The sequence below is a fragment of the Colias croceus genome, chromosome 22 (assembly GCF_905220415.1).
Source record: "Colias croceus chromosome 22, ilColCroc2.1".
NCBI lineage: Eukaryota > Metazoa > Arthropoda > Insecta > Lepidoptera > Pieridae > Colias > Colias croceus.
In genome coordinates this window covers 2,791,836-2,812,055 of record NC_059558.1, presented here as the reverse complement: position 1 = coordinate 2,812,055, position 20,220 = coordinate 2,791,836, and the positions used below count along the sequence as shown (strand labels likewise).

At 32.7% G+C, this 20,220-nt stretch overlaps 2 protein-coding genes across 3 annotated transcripts in view; both read right to left on the bottom strand.

Moving 5' to 3' along the window:
• Window positions 1-5,079: 5,079 nt before the first annotated feature.
• On the bottom strand, window positions 5,080-8,254 carry LOC123701935 (longitudinals lacking protein-like). The gene is made up of 5 exons (XM_045649568.1): window positions 8,091-8,254; window positions 7,736-7,858; window positions 7,274-7,360; window positions 5,767-5,913; window positions 5,080-5,300 (listed from the first exon to the last, which is right to left on the bottom strand). The coding sequence occupies exons 2-5, from the start codon at window positions 7,829-7,831 to the stop codon at window positions 5,244-5,246; spliced, it is 387 nt and encodes a 128-aa protein (XP_045505524.1). The 5' UTR covers window positions 7,832-7,858; window positions 8,091-8,254; the 3' UTR covers window positions 5,080-5,243.
• Window positions 8,255-9,278: 1,024 nt separating this feature from the next.
• LOC123701917 (ras-responsive element-binding protein 1-like) overlaps window positions 9,279-20,220 on the bottom strand; it is a 29,971-nt gene continuing 19,029 nt past the window's right edge. For both annotated transcript variants that reach the window (XM_045649535.1, XM_045649536.1), the window contains 4 exons: window positions 13,119-15,816; window positions 12,376-13,000; window positions 11,839-12,047; window positions 9,279-11,427 (listed from right to left, as the gene is read on the bottom strand). In XM_045649535.1, the coding sequence (XP_045505491.1) occupies window positions 11,169-11,427; window positions 11,839-12,047; window positions 12,376-13,000; window positions 13,119-15,816 (3,791 nt within the window). In that variant the 3' untranslated portion in view covers window positions 9,279-11,168. The remainder of the gene's footprint in view (window positions 11,428-11,838; window positions 12,048-12,375; window positions 13,001-13,118; window positions 15,817-20,220) is intronic.

The following is a 20,220-nucleotide window of genomic DNA, read 5'->3' as shown; positions in this document are numbered from 1 at the left end:
TTGTTACCAAAGTTATGCCAAAGCAATAATTATTATATTTATATCATTATTTTTAAATGAAGCTTGACATTTCAAAATGTTGCCATATTTATATATTTTAATTTTGGCGGGAGATTGAGGTCTCAACAGTAGGGGATAAGAAACTCATATTATGTTCGGAATATATTAAATTATCTGTATTACAATATGTATGTTATTTTATTCTAATAAAAATCTAGGAGTGATGTAATAGATGTTTTATATAATTAAATTATTAAAAAATCTATTTAATATGTAGGAACTAGAATTATATTTCCAAAACTATTGTTATTTGCATTTAAATCTATCATTCCTTGTTTTTCCATTTTAAATTATCTTATTTTTTATCGAATATATTTTATGGTGCTTTTGCTTTATTTTATCAATGTAATCAATAAAAATTTATGTTAAAAATGTATGTTTTATTTAACCCCCCCTTTTATCTTATATTAGTTAGAAATTAAGTTACCATGATATGAAAAGTGAAATTTACAGAAAAGCTAGATGAACATCTTAAATCTAGTTTTAGAAATATTTTTTAACTTGCCTTTTCCTTTTTAAAAATATATTAGGTGTACAAATAAGTTCCCGCTGTTTTGGACTTAGAATTGGCATTACATAAATTTTCCGGAATTACTAAGCAGATTATCTGCTTAAAAATTGAAGAACAACATAATATCTCTATTATATAATTAACTTCATGACAGCATTACTTAATATATTTTTTTTTCCATCCATGATCCAAAGATGTCTAAATTTCAGCCAAATATCGTCCTTTGCGGGCACGTTAAATGGTACTTCTCTAATTAAAAAAAATATGCTCTTGCGTCGCATCGATTGCTTCATATTATGAGCTTGTCTTGAGTAAAAGTTTTTACGTACAAGATAAGGGTCGTAGTGGAAGGCGTGAGATCTTAACGCCCATTATGCATGAGTAATAATCACAGTAATAATACTTACTGCTAACTAGTCACAAAAAGGTTTTTCCATCGAATGGTTATTGTTGGTGTAAAGTTGATCATGATGATAATCTAAAAAGAAAAAATCATGGGGGGCCATATTCTCAAAAAAGCTCATGCTGCGTATTTGGTGTGCGTAAAACGCGCGGCCGCATGAAGCGGTTGCAGGAGAAAACTTTTTAAATTTTAATGTTTGGGAACCTGTTAACCCCACCTGGTTGTATTCACTAGACATTGCAGAATCTATCATGTGGGTTCACAACATATGAAAATATAAAAATTCGTTAATAGCCTCAAAAGATTAGAAGTTCTTCAAACATCGAATCCAGAATACCTACCTACTTCTCGTGAGATGGGCAAAAGTAGATACCACAGAGCAAGTAAGTACCTACCTAGATACTTGCTAGCTGTGGAAAATACTTTTATTGAAGTAAAAACTACCGTGCTTTCGCAAAAAAAATCACTATATAGGTAATTTAATTTCACCCTAGGTGCATTCTTAAGAATTTTTTTTATTTTTACAACGTTCAAAACGTTCATGTTTCCTCTAACGATTTTCTTTGTCTACAATTATGTATTTTGAGGTATACTCATATTATGTTTACTTTTCTTCAAAGATATTTTTTGTACAGTACAACTTTTGGATGCTTAAATGTAAACCTGGGAGAGTTGCTTCCTAAAGTTACACTCACATAACACAAATTATTAACGACACTTATTTTAATTCGTCATTATTATCTAGGTAGGTACTTTTCTGAAGATGTTTTTTTAACTATTCTGAAGAGCCACATTTCTTTTACATACATGTGTGTCTCAAGATATTACCACGATCTGTTCCATTGATATTTTTTTCTTTGCGGACGAATACCTAGTTGATCTGGGACCGGGATTCGAACCCAGTTTTTTATTTAGGTACTTATTATGATGTCAGATAACGTTCTTTATGTTCATCTGACGCGTTTGAAACAATCCCAAAATTTCACCTTATAGGGTTAGGTTTGAGATAGATTTAAAATAAATAAAACCAAGTTTTGTTAATTTCCTTTTATTTGTATAATCTAAAATTACAAATCTTTCATAATTTCGTTACAAACTAGTCACGTGTTCACTATGTAGCACAAGTCATTACTCTGTCTAAAAATAACAGATTTACATTTTTACAACAACTATTATTAATTTCTTCAACGAAAAAGGCAAGGGAATGAAAAATAAGCATACAAAATGATTAAAAACTAACGAACGTGTCGGGAAAATATGAAAATATACAAAATGAGATACAATAATAATTATCGATTGCACCTAAACTAAGGAAGATAAGAACATTTCAATGGACATGATTTGTACTGAGTTAAATCATAGCTCAAATGAATATAATCGAAAACATACGAACGATAAAATGCTTAAAATTAATATCGTGGGCGCAGTACTAAATTTAAAATGAATGAATAAACTCAGCCCGATAAAAAGTGCAAAAATGAATAATTATATAAAATAAAATTGCAATTCGCAAGTATTATGCAACTAAGTATACATTACTAAGTGTACAAAGCAATGTATCCACAACACTTACACTCTAAAACGAAGCAGAATTAAGGCTTTCCAGTGCAAAATTAATTTCATTCTTTAAAGTACATATTTTGAATTATTTAAGTTTTTCTTGGTGTTCTTTATTTTACGAATGTAACTTATTTTAATACACAAATATAGTGTACGGTATCGCAATAGTAATGTCGTAATTTTTTATTACCTTTACGATTTTCAAGTAAACCAATATACAATAGTAATTCTAATTATCAATAATTTTTGTTGAATGGCAGTTTTTATTATTATAATTATAGCACAATTCAGCGAATATCACATTACGAAGAGAAAAAAAAATTATACATACTAAAAAACCTTTAAAAAATGAAACAATTTTGCACTGGCGACAAAATAAGGCAACCATCGGTGGTCAGTAACATACAGTTAGCCGTCACGCCCTAGTATGCATCTCTTCATACTCTATACTTTGGTTGCAGGTAACTCAAGGACTAAGGCAGACTAACTTTTGGAATCAAGCAAAGTCATATTTTCGGATATATTTTATCTTATATTTCCCATTAACGTGCAATAAAAAACTAGACTCATAATCACACAAAGTGTCCGGAACAAAACTATGCCTACGCGTGTATTGGGCAGAGTTTGATTAGAGATACAATAGAGTTTGAACATTATTACCACGAGATAAGGTGTAAATTTCAATGAATGTTTTATATTACACGAGCTTACCGCCCGTGGCTTCGCCCGCTTTGCCTAAAACCTAATAAATAATATACTGAACGTTCCTCTTGAATCACTCTATCTATTAAAACCGCATCAAAATCCGTTGCGTAGTTTTAAAGATTTAAGCATACAAAGGGACATAGGGACAGAGAAAGCGACTTTGTTTTATACTATGTAGTGATTTTGAACCTTTTCTAGGTGATTATCAGTCTAGTTGTAATAGTTCTTCAATGTTTTCCCTATTTTTTATTTACTTGCATATGCCGTATAATATTGTAAGGCGTTGAGACATATAGTTTCAAATAAGTTCTAAAAATAAATGTATTACTAATATTCTCTAGGTTACTCCACTTTTGACTGGATCTTAATAGAACTTAGGTTTTAGCCTATTGTCTATTTGCATATAATTGCACTTATAAAAATAATATTACGCGCACTAGTGATGTATGAGTGGTGTTAACATTTTATCGATAAACGGACTTTGGACTTTTGACTTTGGAATGTTAGTTAATTTGACTGTATATTTTAATGCGATATGAAAAAAAATAATAAACAAAATTTTCAAAATGAGTTTTTAATCGACATTTTTTTATTACTGTTTTTAATTTTAAAATTGCATTGTCCATTTATCGTTGTTAATTTACAAACAAAGCAAGAAAACATATTTATTCTTGTTAAAAATATTTTCAGAGATTCCCTACCAAGGAAAATATTATATTGTTTAGCTCAGTGTATTCAACAGGTAGGTGTGAAAAATGCACACGACGAATACTTAAAAACTATGCGCAAAAAACATAATTACACGCTATATAATATTATGTTTATTTATATGAATTGAAAAAATATATAATTATATGTATATTTCCACAATTAAGGCAAATTACAATTTCTTCTTTGTTAATAGTTATAAATCCTGTTTTATTATGATTAAAAAGAAACTACAAATTGTAATTTGTGTACAATTTTAAATAAAGAAATAGAGACAATTATATTTAGAGTTGCCTTCGCTAAGCTTTGACATATTTCTCTTTCCAAAAAAACAAAAAAAAAATCTTAAAAATTGTAACGGACTTTCTATTAACGTTTATATGGAAAATCTATCATTTCCTGTCTAGCCGTTGCGCACAGCTCCACTTATACATACATATAAATTTCCACAGTTAGCGCCTGTGCAAAAATATATTTCTCTATATGTTAAAACTTTGTCACAGCATTATTGCTAAATTACGGAATATCATCTAAAATACATATTTATATTGTATTTATTACTGGTTGTAATGGATACGCTTGCAACAGTATGTTAAATAAAAAAATTAGATTTAAAAGATTTTTTTTAGAAAGCAATTATATTATTTTTTTCTACATTTTATATTTCAAGTAACGGTTTTTATGTGATAATAAATTATAACAAACATACAGAAAAACACTGTGATTTTATATGTATATTTCTGAATATATGAACAAAAAATTAAAATTGAAAGTACATCCATTGCAAGCGTAAGCGCATCACGGAAATAAAAAATAATGAAGAAAAAAACTGTGTAAAATACATGATACAGTCCATGTCAAATAACTTAGACGCTAATTTACACTATGTTAAAAGCTGGCTGACAAAAAAAAAAGTATTTTTATGTGAATATTAATAAATGCTTAAATTTATAAATAAAGGCACATACTATTTCTTAAAAAAAATCAAATGCATTAATTTTCTTTTAAATATTATTTAAAAGTTGGTAGTTAAAAAAAATATGTAAATTGTTTAAGCATCACACTGTAACATAAAAAAACCACCTTATTAGTAAATAAAAAAAAAAAAAAACAACTACATTATTTAATGAAAAAGTTTAACCAGGCCATTAAATATTATTAAAAAAAAAATGAAGAAGTTACCAAAAAATCAGCTTTTTATACACACATGATATAACCAGCTTTTCAACAACTTAGCAGCGTATAGTTATTTGATATGCACTATACAGGTCACTAAGTGCTAGGTACGAGCGTGGGCTAGCCCTCCCGTTTGATACTGGGCATCTGCGGTGGGGGCTCGGCTAGGCCTTTCACCTGAAAATTATATGATAATAATTATTATTACTTATTATATTGTAGAAACGCATACACAGACAATGTTGTAACTCAAAATCAATCATTTATTTGTTCAATGAGACTTAAGCAATTTTGAATCGTCACAACATATTTTAAAAATTTACCACTGACTCAGAAAGCAGCATGTATGGAGAAGAAACGACAAGAAACTCCAAACAAAAGGAGAATTATTATTGCAAATTAATTTTAAGGAAAATGGATTATCGAATTATTTGAAATTAAATAAAATGTAACTATATATTTAAAAAATTTCCTCCACTTAACTGATAATCTAACGGATTGTACACTATTGTATGACAAGTATGTTAACACAATATAATAATTATTTAATTAATAAGATTTCTCTTATGAACAGAAAAATATATTCATAAAAATAAAACACATCTACTCTAGTAATGTAACTATGTAAAATAAGTTTAAATACCTTAAGGCGTGCGGCAGTCTTGAGAAACGCAGGCAATTGTTCCTGCGACACGTTAACTTCACCGGCGTACATGAATTCAAGTATTGCTTGCAAATGCAGGTACGATACATCCTTTAGTATTATTATTGGATGCTTTGATGGGTTCTCCTGAAAATATGTGTTGTTATTAGAGTTAAATGAATATTTTGTGGAAATCTAATAGCTATATATCCATACTAGCTTACCGCACGCGGCTTCGCCCGCTTTGTCTAAAACCTAATAAATTATATACTAAAACCTTCCTCTTGAATCACTCTATCTATTAAAAAAAAACCGCATCAAAATCCGTTGCGTGGTTTTAAAGATTTAAGCATACAAAGGGACAGAGAAAGCGACTTTGTTTTATATTATGTAGTGACTAGCTGTCCCAGCAAACATTGTTCTATTTAACTTCTATGACTTATGGTCAATTCTCAAATCTTCCCAATAGGGACAAAAATTTCATGAAAATTGGTCCAGATCTATCGCAGGAGTATGGTAACAAATATTATAACACAATAATTCTTATACATATATAAGAGAAGAAATGATGTCTTGGCGGAAATTAAATTCAATAGTTAAAATCTACACATTTCTCTATAGAGATTAAACGTAAAATATGATGCAGGTTTATTTTCCATTACTTGCAATCAACTATTAAATAATTTATTAGTTACACTTTTCTCAAAAAAGCGGCCATATTTTACATAATCTTTCTTTGTATATTGATATAAGAAGAAAATTCAAGACACATTACATAAATTTAAAATAATATAATTCGCTTATCATAATTGTAATTAACACAGGTTAAAAAATGTAAACCAAATGTCGTAATATTGTTTACAATTTCATATCCCTGCTTAAAATCACAAATACTAATGTTTACATTTAATTTGTAAACAGTTAAATGGATTGAATAATTTATTTCACAATGGGTAAAAATGGTAAATTACAAAGCATTTTGGCCCAAAATGAAAACATTAAATATCCTATCCTACTAATCTATACTAATATTATAAAGCTGAAGAGTTTGTTTGTTTGAACGCGCTAATCTCGGGAACAACTGGTCCGATTTGAAAAATTCTTTCAGTGTTAGATAGCCCATTTATAGAGGAAGGTTATATAAGGCTATATATCATCACGCTACGGCCAACAGGAGTGGAGCTACGGGGGTGAAACCGCGCGGAGCAGCTAGTATTATTATAAATGTGAATGGTTGTTACTCCTTCACACAAAATCTGCTAAACCAATTTTCATGAAATTTGGCATATATAGAGGGTAACCTGGATTACCTAACACATAGGATAATTTTTAACATGAATCAAGTAGGTAATTTAATAAAATTAGAATGTTATAAATTTAATGTTCATTTGTCTTGAAAGTGTAGTCATTAATATTTATAATATAGTAACAAGAATGAAGTGAATAGTAGTATAATAAAATAGATAATAAGTTATTACTTATATTTTATACAAGTACTTTAACTCACCTCTAATAAACTTTTGAAATATGGACTACACGCAGATAAAACCATTTTATGAGCTTTACAAGTCTGGCCTTCACATGCTAATGTTACCTAAAACATAAGTTATTTATGATTAGCATGATTTTATATCAATAATTTCAAACTGAAAACATCAACAACAATATTACTGTACTAAATTATTTTTTTTTGGCAATGTTTTTATGGTGTAGTAGTAACTACTATTTTTTAGATAACTTCCATCCTCACACTTGGAAAAATATTGCAATTTAAAAAGAAACTAGGTATTAGAAAATCAGTCCCTTTGACAGAATTCAAAAGAATTTATTTTGATTTGTTCAAGTCAGAATTAATTCCTTTTGACTTTTGAGTGATACTCAAAACTTTGTAATAGAAACCCTTATCTCAAGGGGAAAAATTAATCAATTTATTAGAAATTTACCATCAAATTCGTCTTAAAAAACTTACGTCCGTAAAGCTTTTTTCGTCTCGCAAATGCCTAAACGATGTCACCATATTCGTTTGGAAATCGTTCCATTTTAGAAAGAACTGTTGGTCCCCCATGTTGAATTTGAATTTTTTATTAAATATCTGAAAGTTTAAAATAAAATTGATACACGTAAACAACACATATTTTTCACTATTGTGTCCTATAGAAGAACTCAATAAGTTAGTATTAGCACTAAATCGAATGTATATTTAACAACAACAAATTGTAATAGATCAAACTAAACAGTGCATTACAGTTTTCTACGTCACTATTAGAAATGCATTTCATAGAAAACAAGCATAACTTAACAGAATACAAATAAATGTTGCTTACATTGTTTCCTTACTGTAATTAGCTTGGATATAAATCCAAGGGCAACACGTAACCTTTCACAATTACCACTCAAAACTTAAACGATTGCATCTGAAAATAAAGACGCCGTCTGGCATAAATTAGTGACTTCTTTCTATTTCTTCAAATTCCTTCAATCTTCATTTACCTATTCAGTGTTGCCAATAACTATTAATATCAACACAGAATATCAATCATATCCTTGATTTTGCCTTGATTGCATTTATAATAATAACAAATTTTCAGAAAATTTGTTATGACGTTAACTACCTACGATAATAAACTTGAATATAATGCTTTCAAATTTGATATTAAAATTGTATGGGTACTAAAACTAATTATAATAATAATATTTTTTTAACATTACATCTACTTTAGCAAGTTTATTACAATGGTATCCCCGACAAAAAAAAAACATAAAAAATTATTATTAGTTTATCTCTTTCTTTATTATATCTTTCTTTATTTAGCAAATATTTAATTTTATAAATTTCAAAATGCAATTCAACTATTAACATTGATTTTTTTTATAAATTCTGAATTTAACTGCCATCTAGTTTCAATAAATTAACATCACTATTATAATAAAGCGCCATCTCGTATCGAGTAGAAATATTAATACAGTGATTGTCACATTCAAATAGTTCTAAATTCGAACACAGCAAACACGAGTGCGCTGTACGGTATGGAATGGAAGTAATAATTGTATGTATTATAAAATTATGTCTGTACGATTAAAAATTTAAGTTCAGGAAAATAAACATTAATGCTTAAGTAAGAGATTCATATTATTATTTTTTTAAGGATTTTCTGTTTACGAATATGATGCATATTTTTTTAGAATTTAATGTTTCATCATAACGTTTAAAAATGTTTCAGTAAGTACATACTTAAAAATCAAATAAATCATTATTATTTTTTATCTCAATAAAATAAGGATTGAACGAATTGTTCGTCTTCTATTTTTGTTCGCGTTAAAGTATGTTATACTTTGTCACAATAATTGTTTCATTATTGATTGATTTTCTTTTTTATTGGCGTATTATTTTGTAACAGAATGATTATTATATTGTTTAAAATAGCTGTAAGGAGTCTATGTATGTAAAAAATATAAATAAAGAATTCTAGTAATAGAAAAAGGGAGATGATAACTGGAAGTCAAACAAGTTGTAAAAGCATTACATCTTTATTATTATATCATAATGTATTTCACAAAACGTTTTAAAAACGACACTCATATTGCAATAAAGAAAGAGAGGCAAAGGTGAATAGTAAATACGCTTACTACATATTTATATAATTGAATACAATCAAGTCATGCAATGTAAAACTTGAACTATATAATTAGACATTATATTAAATAATTTTATATAATAATTAATAAACACACGACTACTATCGAAAGGCCAAGCGGTGTTGCCATATTTTCTTATAATTACCTTATTCTAATAAGTACGAGATTATTCTATATCTAATAATCTAAATACATAATAAATCAGATTTCTAGCCAAACACCAATTAAGGTTTATGTAACGAAAATTATTATTTCACTAAATAAATTACAATACAGAATTCCATTTAACTATTAATTGACATAAAGCAGGATTTTGTCATAAATCATTACATTAATCGTACAACGACACGTTATTATAATTAATACATAATAAAATTACTTTATTATCATCTATAACTAATTAATAATTAATTCACAAATAATTGAAACTTACTAATTTATTGCTTGATAATTCTTTGAAGCGAAACACTCATATACATATTAGTATAATTCTTACACGCTACGCTCATAGCTAAATAATCTGTTTAATAAATTTGGTATAATATAATATGTATGCGATATTATTTTACAAAGCATATTCGGGACTTAGGTATATTCTAGCGTATGATTCGTCGATCCAAATTGGAGACTGAACGTTACTAAAACTAAATTATAATTTACGAGCCTATCGAGTTTTAAACTCACCTAATAATAATTACTTATTAAATCAAAAATATTGCTGCACCAAAATTCTTAACTACAATAGTTACAAAAAATTAAAAAATTAAAATCTTTCAATAATAAAATAACGAAACGTGTTTAAAAAATTGTCAAAAACATCGGCCGGTAAAAGTCAACCGTCCAACCTTTGGTCGTACACATAATTATTATAATAATAAAAAAAACGAGATCCTAACACATCTTAGAAGCAATATTTTTAGTCTTTGTTTAAAAGAAATGCCATAAATTTGAGCAAAATAAAGTTTTCTTACGTTACTTAAAATACTCACTTATATATAATTATATATACCTTTGAGGAATCGAATAGAAAGTTTTGACAAAACAAGTTGACAAGAGATAGAAAATGCGTGATAGTTGTTACTTAAATCTATTCATTGGTAGGATGGTTTAAGAGCTATGCTTATTTCAAACTACGGATTTGGTTTAGCGCGATATAAAAGTAATGAAATTGACTAGACAATTTTGGGCTTGCTGAATATTTGGCTGTATCCATGAAATGAAAATGAAATGAAGTGAACTACGACTAGATGAAAATGCAAATAGTAATAGATAGTTTCGATAAACTTCTAGTAAACCTATTAGAATAAAAATAACTACAATACAATAAAATACATCAAACATTATTTAGTTTATAAGCGTACTAGAAGTCCAACGACGTAATTAAAACTACGTTTATTTTACAATACAGAATCCCTAGATTCGAATGTACTTTAAAACTGGCACTAAACATACTTCGATGGTCATCCACAAGGCATAAAAGGACGGTATAAGCTAAAATGGACCACAGATTAAACCAAATTTATAACCTGTGACAATAATAATTACGGGATAAAAAAAATACAACTGTCAAAATTTGACAGATAACTTTTTTTTTACAAAAGTGCCCCAGGCCCAGTTTATCTGTGGTCCGTACAAGGCATTTAGAAGGCACCAAAGCGTTCACACTACTCGCCGACAGATGGCGCTGTTTGATTTTTAGTCTGTACTTTTAGTCCCCGCGGGGCCAGGATGAGTCTGGCCGGAGTCACGAGGACTAAAGCGTACTCTCATTTATTCACTCCCAAGAATTTAGCTGCTTCATCAGCGGAGGAAAGGAGTTTATTTATGATAGTTTTGTCGGGAATGCCGAGTAACTTCCCGATGAGGTCGCTGCCATTTTCCGTGTCGTTCTCTTCGGAGGAATACTTGCGTGACGTCATGTCGAGTTGTAGCTTCTTGTCGTAAGGGACGGAGGGCGGCGAGTTGTTGTTGTTCACGTTGTTGGGGATCTCGGTGCCGGAGCCGTCGTCGTCTTGGTAACGGTAGCTGTAAACAGAAAGTATTTTAGTTTTTTTGTACTTTTATTTGCCCGTCTTGATAAACAAATACAGGGTGTTATAAAATTCTGTCTAACATTTAGAAATTTAGTATTTAGTATCGTAAATAGGTTGGAACTTTTTAACACATTCACGTTTCAGTTTAGAATTTATCTGTTGTAAATCGTAGTTTAGTTAAGTATAAGAAATTTTTTTTATCGTAAATGGTTAATCTTAAGGTTGTAGTTAAAAAATAAAAAAAATGTAAAATAACTAATTTGCGTTAAAAATATTTGGCAAACTGATTTCTGAAAATGAAAGACGCAACTGAAAGTCTCGCATGCTGTGCTTTAATGTGAATCAGCACCGCACAGATCAGACTAACACCAGACAGACAAAGCCGCACACACAGCTAACTCACCCGTTGGTCTCAAGCGGCGTGCTAGGCGGGGTCTCCTCGTCGTCCGTGTCCTCGCGGTGCTTCTTCCTGTGCCGCAGCATGCTGTGCTTCAATGTGAAGCGGCGCCGGCACAGGTCGCAGGCGAACGGCCGCTCGCCGGAGTGCGTGCGCATGTGGCGACGGAGGTCTTCTGCGGACCAGAAGCGTCTGACGCAGAACGCGCAGACCACCTGGGTGGGATACGCATTGTTAGATGACGACTATACTATTAAGACTATTTATTGGACAACGCATATAGTACCTACATTATAAAATATTAATGAATATGCCACAGAATTGAAATAAATGAAATGGCAATTTTAAATCATTAATTATGGTAAATTGCATTAATGTGATGTGAGATAAAATTAACAGCATGCATCTTGCATCAGCCTGTTTTAGTTATTGTAAAGTAAATTTAAAAATAAATTTCTTAGCACTCACTTTTTTGAAGAGGTCAAGTATATTCAAAAATTTGTATAAACATTTAAGAGAAAATTTTTTACCGATGCTACCTACCTTTCTATTAGCATGATCCGGGAATTTTCCTCTTTCGTCATCATCAGCGCTTTCGCTTCTATCACTGGCTGCATCCAGAGCCCCCTTGCTGACTAACTGTTCATATTCAGCAGAATGCGCTGCTGCCAAATGCGCTAAAGCCCCACTACGATCGCCGAACGACTGTTCACATAAGTGGCACTTGAAGACCAGACCATTTTCATTGTCTTCGGTAGTGTCAGACGGGGAAGGAGGTTGAGAATCTCCATGGCGAGAGGACATATGCTTTTTTAATGTGTCCAAAGAAGAGAAGGTACTGGCTGGACATGAGGCACATTTGAAAGGTCGTTCAGGCACTGAACGAGCGTCAACAGCTGGCAGAGCATCTGCGATTGGCTCCGCAAGTATTGCTTTGGCTGATCCGCCGTGCTTCCGTAACAAGTGACGGTCGCAGTTGGATTTAGTGGTGAATAGTAAAGGACAGTGGGGACATTTGAAGGGTTTCTGGCCGGTGTGCGTGAGCACGTGCCGGCGGAGGGAGGAGGACCAGGGGAATTTACGGTGGCAGTAAGGACAGGAGACACGGTTCGGTGCGAGGCTGTATGCGGACTTCTTTTTCGGTGGTTGGTTGGTGTCGGATTCGGATCTGAAAGAAATAATTGTGGTAAATAGATTGCAATAGTTACGTCTTGTGATACTTCAGTTTAAAATGTTTTATAGAAAAGTATTATTTTTTACTTTTTATATGATGTAAATATACTTACTTATTTTCGTCACTTCCGGAGACATTTCCTTCGCTAGTAGAAGCCACAAGGCCCTCCTCGTCTTCCTCTTCATCACTGCGTGTCGGTACCACGGGCACTGCGGCCTCCTGACTCAATGGAATTGGGTCAGTACCCGTTTCTGTTTTCTCGTTATTAATAGGCACTGGCTTGTTTATAAGACTTCCAGCAATTTTAAGATCGAAATCCTTATTCATTTCCTGTTGACGGGTTGCCATTAAGATTTCCGCGGCAGCTCTATGCGCGGCTGTATGTTCGTCAGATTTTTCATCAGGTTCCTCGTCAATTACTAAGGCATCATCTTCATCTTCTTCATTATCGGCGACTTCATCAGAGTCTCGTCTAACGGGAGAACGGTCGAGTTGCGTCGGCCGTTCAAGGTGTCGAGCTAACAAGGCATATTTCACTCGATCTGCTAAATTTTCAGATCCAGGGTACGGTGGGGGCGCTCTTGGCGCCGGTCTCCTCACACTCCAATGTTGAGGATGTTGTTGCTTAACATGCCGTTCCATATTTGAACGCAAAGTGAAGCGAGCTGAGCATTGTGAACATGAAAAAGGGCGCTCAGTACGATATCTTCTTTGTTTTTGTTTTGGCATCAGCACACCATTCTTTATGACCATCTTCACGGAATCGTTCTGTGGTACGATGTTGTTAGTTATCGGATGCGGAGATTCAGAATGTGGCGGAGGTGTCGGTGACGTGGCAACTTGCAAAGGTTTCTGTTCTTCTTCTTCTGGTTCTTGCTTTGGTTGAGTTTCAGGTTCAGTCGTTACTAGTCTTCCGCCAGACATGCTTAAGCCACGGATGATTTCTTTCTGTATACGCTGTTTTATTTCGGCGAGCTCTTGCGAATCAGTTGGATGGGGAAAGAAAGAAGATTGCAGAAAGTAAGGATTTATAGGGAAAGATGGTGGTATAGGTAGACCAGGTAGCCCTGGTACTGCACCAGCATATAATTGAGAAAGTTGGGTGGCATAATATGCAGGGTCTAGTTTAGGAAGTGAAGTTTCAAATAGTCTTTGCTGGGCAAGTAAGAACCTTGTCTTTTCGAATGCTGCAGCGGTAGCAGCTGCTGTAGCTGTAGTATCGAAGGGTGGACGTGTTTGCACTTTTGGCTCATCATCATCCGTATCACGCTTCTTTTTACTTAGGTCAAGAACATCGCAACTATTGTTATCACTCGTACTGAGGTCCACTGGAGCCTCTTCATTGTACGGCTCCGGTTGAATATCGTTTGATTTAAACGTGATATCAGGTGTCCTGAATTCAGGTATTTGTGTCAACTGTCCGATGCCTTTCACTTTAATTCTCGGCATTGTTTGTTCGGATTCTCTCGGAGTCAAAGTGGGCGTTTCTGGTAGAGCTTTGACCAATGCAGTAACTGGATGTCTGTCAGTTATGTATGTAGGAGAATAGTGAGTTAAAGGCGTATCGCGGCCCGAATCATTTCGTCTCTCAAGATCTGGTGTATGGAATGCTAATGATCTCTTAACTTCGTCTCGCGCGAGTTTGGAGTTAACTTCATCGTTATTTGGGTCCTCTGAAGGGTGATATATAATAGATCTTTTAACATCTTCACGCGTCACTTTAGCATGACGATTTCTTAAATGTCGTTCACAATTTGCTTTGGTTGTAAAAGCGTAGTTGCAAACAGCACACTCATAAGGCCTGTCCCCATTATGTGTACGCATGTGACGTACTAAAGCTGCTTTATCAAGAGATGCATGCGGACACATATTACACTGATAGGGGCCGGGGCCTGTTCCACTTAGATGTACTCGATTATGTCCCTTTAAAGCTCGGAGGTTAGGAAATTTAGCTGGACAAAGTCGACATGGGAATTCTCCGCGCAATTTCATACGCCTAAACTCAGCTGCGAAATTATCTTGCGTTTCTTCTTGTTCTCTATCTTTGCCTATGGTATCCGGTGGGGTTAATACGGCACTTTCTAGAGCAACTCTCGTGCCCGTTAATCTTTCTAGAAGACTACCAGCAGAAGTGACGTTTAAGATTGACTGAATATCTGCTAGGTCTCTCGCAGCGTCGATATGTCTTATTCCATTACCTAAATGTGCCTCATCGAACTTGGGAGTGAACCTTTCCATTGGAGGTGTTAAAGTTCCAGGAATTCCAAACGATCTATTTCGCAAATCTAATTTAGCGAAAAAGTCTTCTCTGCGATCGCGTTCTGGACTAGGTACTCTAGTTGAGGCACAAGTTTTTCTATGGATCTCCAACACTTGTAAACAGGGAAAGTCTCTTGTGCAAAATTCACACCTATAGAGCTGATCATTAATAGGCATTTGGTTGCGATCGCCCATGTTTCTGGGGATATCTGCGAATTTTTTATTCGAAAAATCTGAGAATGTGTAGTCTTCATATTTGGATTTTGTTTCATCGCCGTGTGCGGTGAATCGGTGGATGTCAAAAGCGTTGAGGGAGTCAAATCGTTGGAAACATTTTGGACATTCAAACCGCGCGGTTCTCTTGTCCAGGGGGATGGGTGAAGGTGAGGTAGATGCTGCCCGCTTTCTCGCCCGCCGACAATCTTCCTCGTCGCTTCTGTCCGAGCGATTATCGCTGTCTATGCTGGTTGTTCTATTCGCTCGCGTTTCGATCTTCATTTCGTCGTTTTCCGCATCAACCTTCGCCTCACTGATGACTTCTGTTTTGATTTCTGCAACAACAAATGTACGTGTCAATCGATGTCGAATGTTTGAATAACGCGGGTCGCTTTCATTTTCCTATTCCAAGAAAAGTTCACAATAGATGAGTCAGTCAGTTGTACGAATGTAGTTTTATTAGAATAACATAAAGAGATGTCGAGTTTATTGTTGAACGGGAAGTTCCTGTTATCGCTAATAGATTACTGAAGTTAATCGTGATAAAAGCCGCGTTCGTGTATTTGTACAATCTGTTATAAATTCGATATAATATGCTATAAGGTTTAAAATCGCGACACTTTAAGGATACCAGTCACCTTAGCCACAGAAGTCCTGTATATGAATCAGACGTATGCCATTGTTTCAAATACGGTATTCGTAAGGCACTTCTTGAAAACCAAAGAGCGTTAGATAAGGATGTTGAGCCATAAGCGTGCAATTTGATATTTGAGATAATTATTCAATACGTTCCTTTCAACACGGTAAGAAGTATGAATCATTATCTATCTTATTCCTACGATTAAGATCTCTAATGATCTTAAAGTTAAATAATATACGTATATATAAGAATTTAGCACCTAAAAGTCAACTCGTTACGCAAGGTAAACAGCAGATAAATAAACAGTAAGGCGCGGTAGACAGTACACACACAACACATCGCTCGTTGGTTGGTCGGAAGGAAAATCAATACTGACAACGGGCTATACCTACCTACCTAGTGCTATAGCACTCGACACTATGCTTTGTGATGTAAAGATTAGTTCGCGGAATAGACTTCAAAGGTTTCACGATAAATTGAGTAGGTTTTAATGTGGTTTGGTGAGGTTGTATAATGGTCTGACGGTGTTTGTTCTATAGATATTTTCGAAGTTATGGACGATTATTGTTTATCAATTATTGTCCTCTATTGTACATAGACTTTTGTAGGTATTTTAATTCTGAAGGCATTCTGCTGATTGAGCAATTTTCATGGAAAAATGTACAGGTGTTAGGATTGGTTATTGGAATTGAGAATACTTACATAGTATGAGAGATACTATATTATACGATATTAATTGAAGTAAAATGGATATTAAAGTGTTGAAAAAATTGGCGAAACCAAACAAAATACACATTCTGGAATGTTAAATAATAATCTAATCGTGCGATTGACAATTCATTATAATGTTATTGTCCATGAATCATTAGATACCTATTTATAGATTATGTTTCGGAGAAAACCTTAATCTTCAATATAATAAAATGTAATCGCCATTTCGGCCGGCTTGATCGATTCGGCTATTGTTTTAAGTTTTGTTGAGGCACAAGGAAACCTTCCTTCTTTCCTAAGGGAGAGAAAACACGAAATAGGGGCCATACAGCAGATTAACGTCTTCCAATGCAGCTAGCTTGTTATTAATACTTATTGTTTCTCCAATAATGTTTCTTAAACACAATACAAATACTAATTTGGTGAAAATCTTAGAAATTTCATAAATTTGTACTTACAGATAAGATTATAATAATCAGTAATTTATCATGATGACATTATTTACAATACACAGGTTAGTCACATTCGATTTAGTACAATATAATTGTCTATGGAAGGTTTTTTGTTTTATCAAAATGGGTTCAATCGTTCTTGAGATTAGATGGAACAGATATGAAATTAGGATTACTTATATATAATAAATTAATAAAGAGGATTATTATTTTTATTACATGTCTTTATTTAAATGAACATTTTGTTTTCAATATAATGAGTGTAATAAAGAATAAACAATATGTTATTGTTGGTTATAAATAGAAAATTAATAATTAAATTTACCATAAACGTAAAGTACCTTTTCACAATTATATAATTCGGTAAGTGTTGGGTTTCTCGCTATGACTTATGACCTCAAATGTATTCGTAGGTACATTTATGAGTCATAATAATAATATGTACGTCATGACCTATGTGTAAGTCAGGTTTAGGGCTAAGTGAAAATCTATGTTTTATGTATGGCCTCATATTTTTATGACTAACCTATAACCTATCTGGAGATTTCATGGTATTTTTCTTAGAAAGAGAGAAAGTACTTTACAAGTTTAATAAATATAAGAAACTAGCTTTCCACACGCGGCTTCGCCCGCGATTTCAAAGAAAAACCCGCATAGTTCCAATTTTATAGAATGATGGGTGTTGGATGTCGTCAATACTAGGACGTTATCAATTTGTGCTTACTCATTGGTGAGTAATTAGGTATATTGCTTAAACATACATATACGAAAGTCGAAAATAATATATGTACATATATGGATGTTTTATATCTTAAGTTCTTCTCAAATACTCCATTCAGTTTGAATTTTACGCATTTTTTTAATTACGATAATATCTGTCATTATGTCTCAAGTTACATTATCAATCAAGATAAGTTGTTAATAAATTATCTTTAATCTCTATTATAAAATAACTTTATTCTCAAATATATATACAATTTATTTTCATACTTATAAAAAAAGTGAAGTCTCATGTCCCCTAGTGGGGTAAGGGGCAGGTGCATAATACATCTGTTTCACTGATCGATTTTATTTAGGGACAAGTAGGTGATCAGCCTTCTGTGTCCTACCAGACCGAGACATTTTTTTTTCTTCTTTCTTAAACCAGGACCCCTCCCTCGGTGTTACGCTCACGCGTCAACCACTGTACCAAGGAGGCGGCGGATATTTTCATATACGTACATACTTAATATTATAAAATTGTTTGTTCGTTTGAACGCGCTAATCTCAGGAAATACTTGTCCGATTTGAAAAATTATTTCGGTGTTAGATAGCCCATTTATCGAGGAAGGCTATAGCCTATATATCATTACGCTAAGGCCAAAAGGAGCAGAGCAATGCGAGCAAAACCGCGGGGCACAGCTAGTTCAAAATAACATCCAAATCCAATCCAAGAGATCAATTTCTGCCGCGCCGTGACTTCGAACCAGACAGACAGACAAATTATAGCATGGATTAACTTACTATTTCACCTAATATCTATAATACCTATAATGTAACACGACACCACCAACCGGATGTTTTTATCTATATAAAGAGCGGTGTAAATGGATGCCGTTTTTCGAGCTTGCGTTTTCAATTGTGAATGAGATGCCGATTTTATTATTTACTATTTCATTCAATTATCTATAATATTATGAATTTAATAGGTAGGTAGGAAATTTTGATAGGTAATATTTATTGTGTACTAGCTTTCCACCCGCGGCATCGCCCGCGCAGTCAAAGAAAAACCCGCATAGTTCCCGTTCCCGTGGGATTTCCGGAATAAAACCTATCCTATGTCCCGGGGTAAAAAGTAGCCTAGGTATGTCCTTTCTTGGGTATCAAAATATCTCTCCAAATTTCATGGAAATTGGTTCAGTAATTGACAACATTTCATTTTTTATAAGGCCATAAAATAAAAATACCGTTTCTTTATTTTGCTCTTGCGATTACAGAAAAAAAATTATTTCATTTTTTTATCGCATATTTTAAGAGAAATTAAATAAAAACGATAAATGTGATGATGACGTCATACATACGGAGGAATAAAAATGAGCCTTAGCCTAATTTAAAAAAAGTTAAAAAAAAAACTATCACTGACATTTACAGGATATGGCATGTGTCAAATTTCATAATAATGTCATTTTTGTGAATTAATCATGTCAACAAACTTTTAAATCGTGTTATTGTGTTTTGGTTTTTTAATTTAATCTCATTACCGCGATGTTTGTTTGATTGGAGTTGGACAAATTTATTTATATTATACAAATAGTGCCTATAGTGTTCATAATTTTCTTGAAATAAAAGACTTTCTTTACTTACTAAAAGTTGTATTTATTTAACACTTTCCAACGTTTTTGGGATAGTATATTTGCTTCCCAGAAATTTCCAGCACCCCTTAACAAATCCTGCATAAAGTCATCATCATCAGTACTTGTGAATAAGTTTCTTTTGTTTAAAATTTGGATCAGCAAATAACAATTAACAATATTTACAAAACTTGACAAATCAAAGTGACAAATGTGCCAAAATGTCAACTGTCAAGATTTCTTTTTAATTTAAACTGGTTATGTGGCAAAGGAAAAAATGTATTCCTACGTATGTATGACGTCATTTGGCGCTTACGACATTTTAGAATGAGATGATTTTAAAACTCAAAAAGATGAATGAAAACTTCGATATTTAGAAAAAGCAAAAAATACGTGTATCATAATTTTTGATCTAGTTTTCATTAAAATAAAAAAATAAGTAGCTTAAAATTTTGAAATGTTGTCAATTTAGGCGTGATTGAGTAACAGACAGACAGACAGAGTTACTTTCGCATTAATTATAGATAATATTAGTATGGATTGAGTATTTGTGTATTTAAATTATAGCTATTAAAATAGGTCAAGTATGCGTACAGGAAATATATT

Excerpts from the sequence above, each read along its gene's own strand:
- LOC123701935 (XM_045649568.1), bottom strand. The coding sequence starts at position 7,831 with ATGGGGGACCAACAGTTCTTTCTAAAATGGAACGATTTCCAAACGAAT. Across the intron at positions 5,914-7,273 it reads ATTTCAAAAGTTTATTAGAG|GAGAACCCATCAAAGCATCC; the intron begins GTGAGTTAAAGT and ends ACATATTTTCAG. Across the intron at positions 5,301-5,766 it reads AGACTGCCGCACGCCTTAAG|GTGAAAGGCCTAGCCGAGCC; the intron begins GTATTTAAACTT and ends TATAATTTTCAG.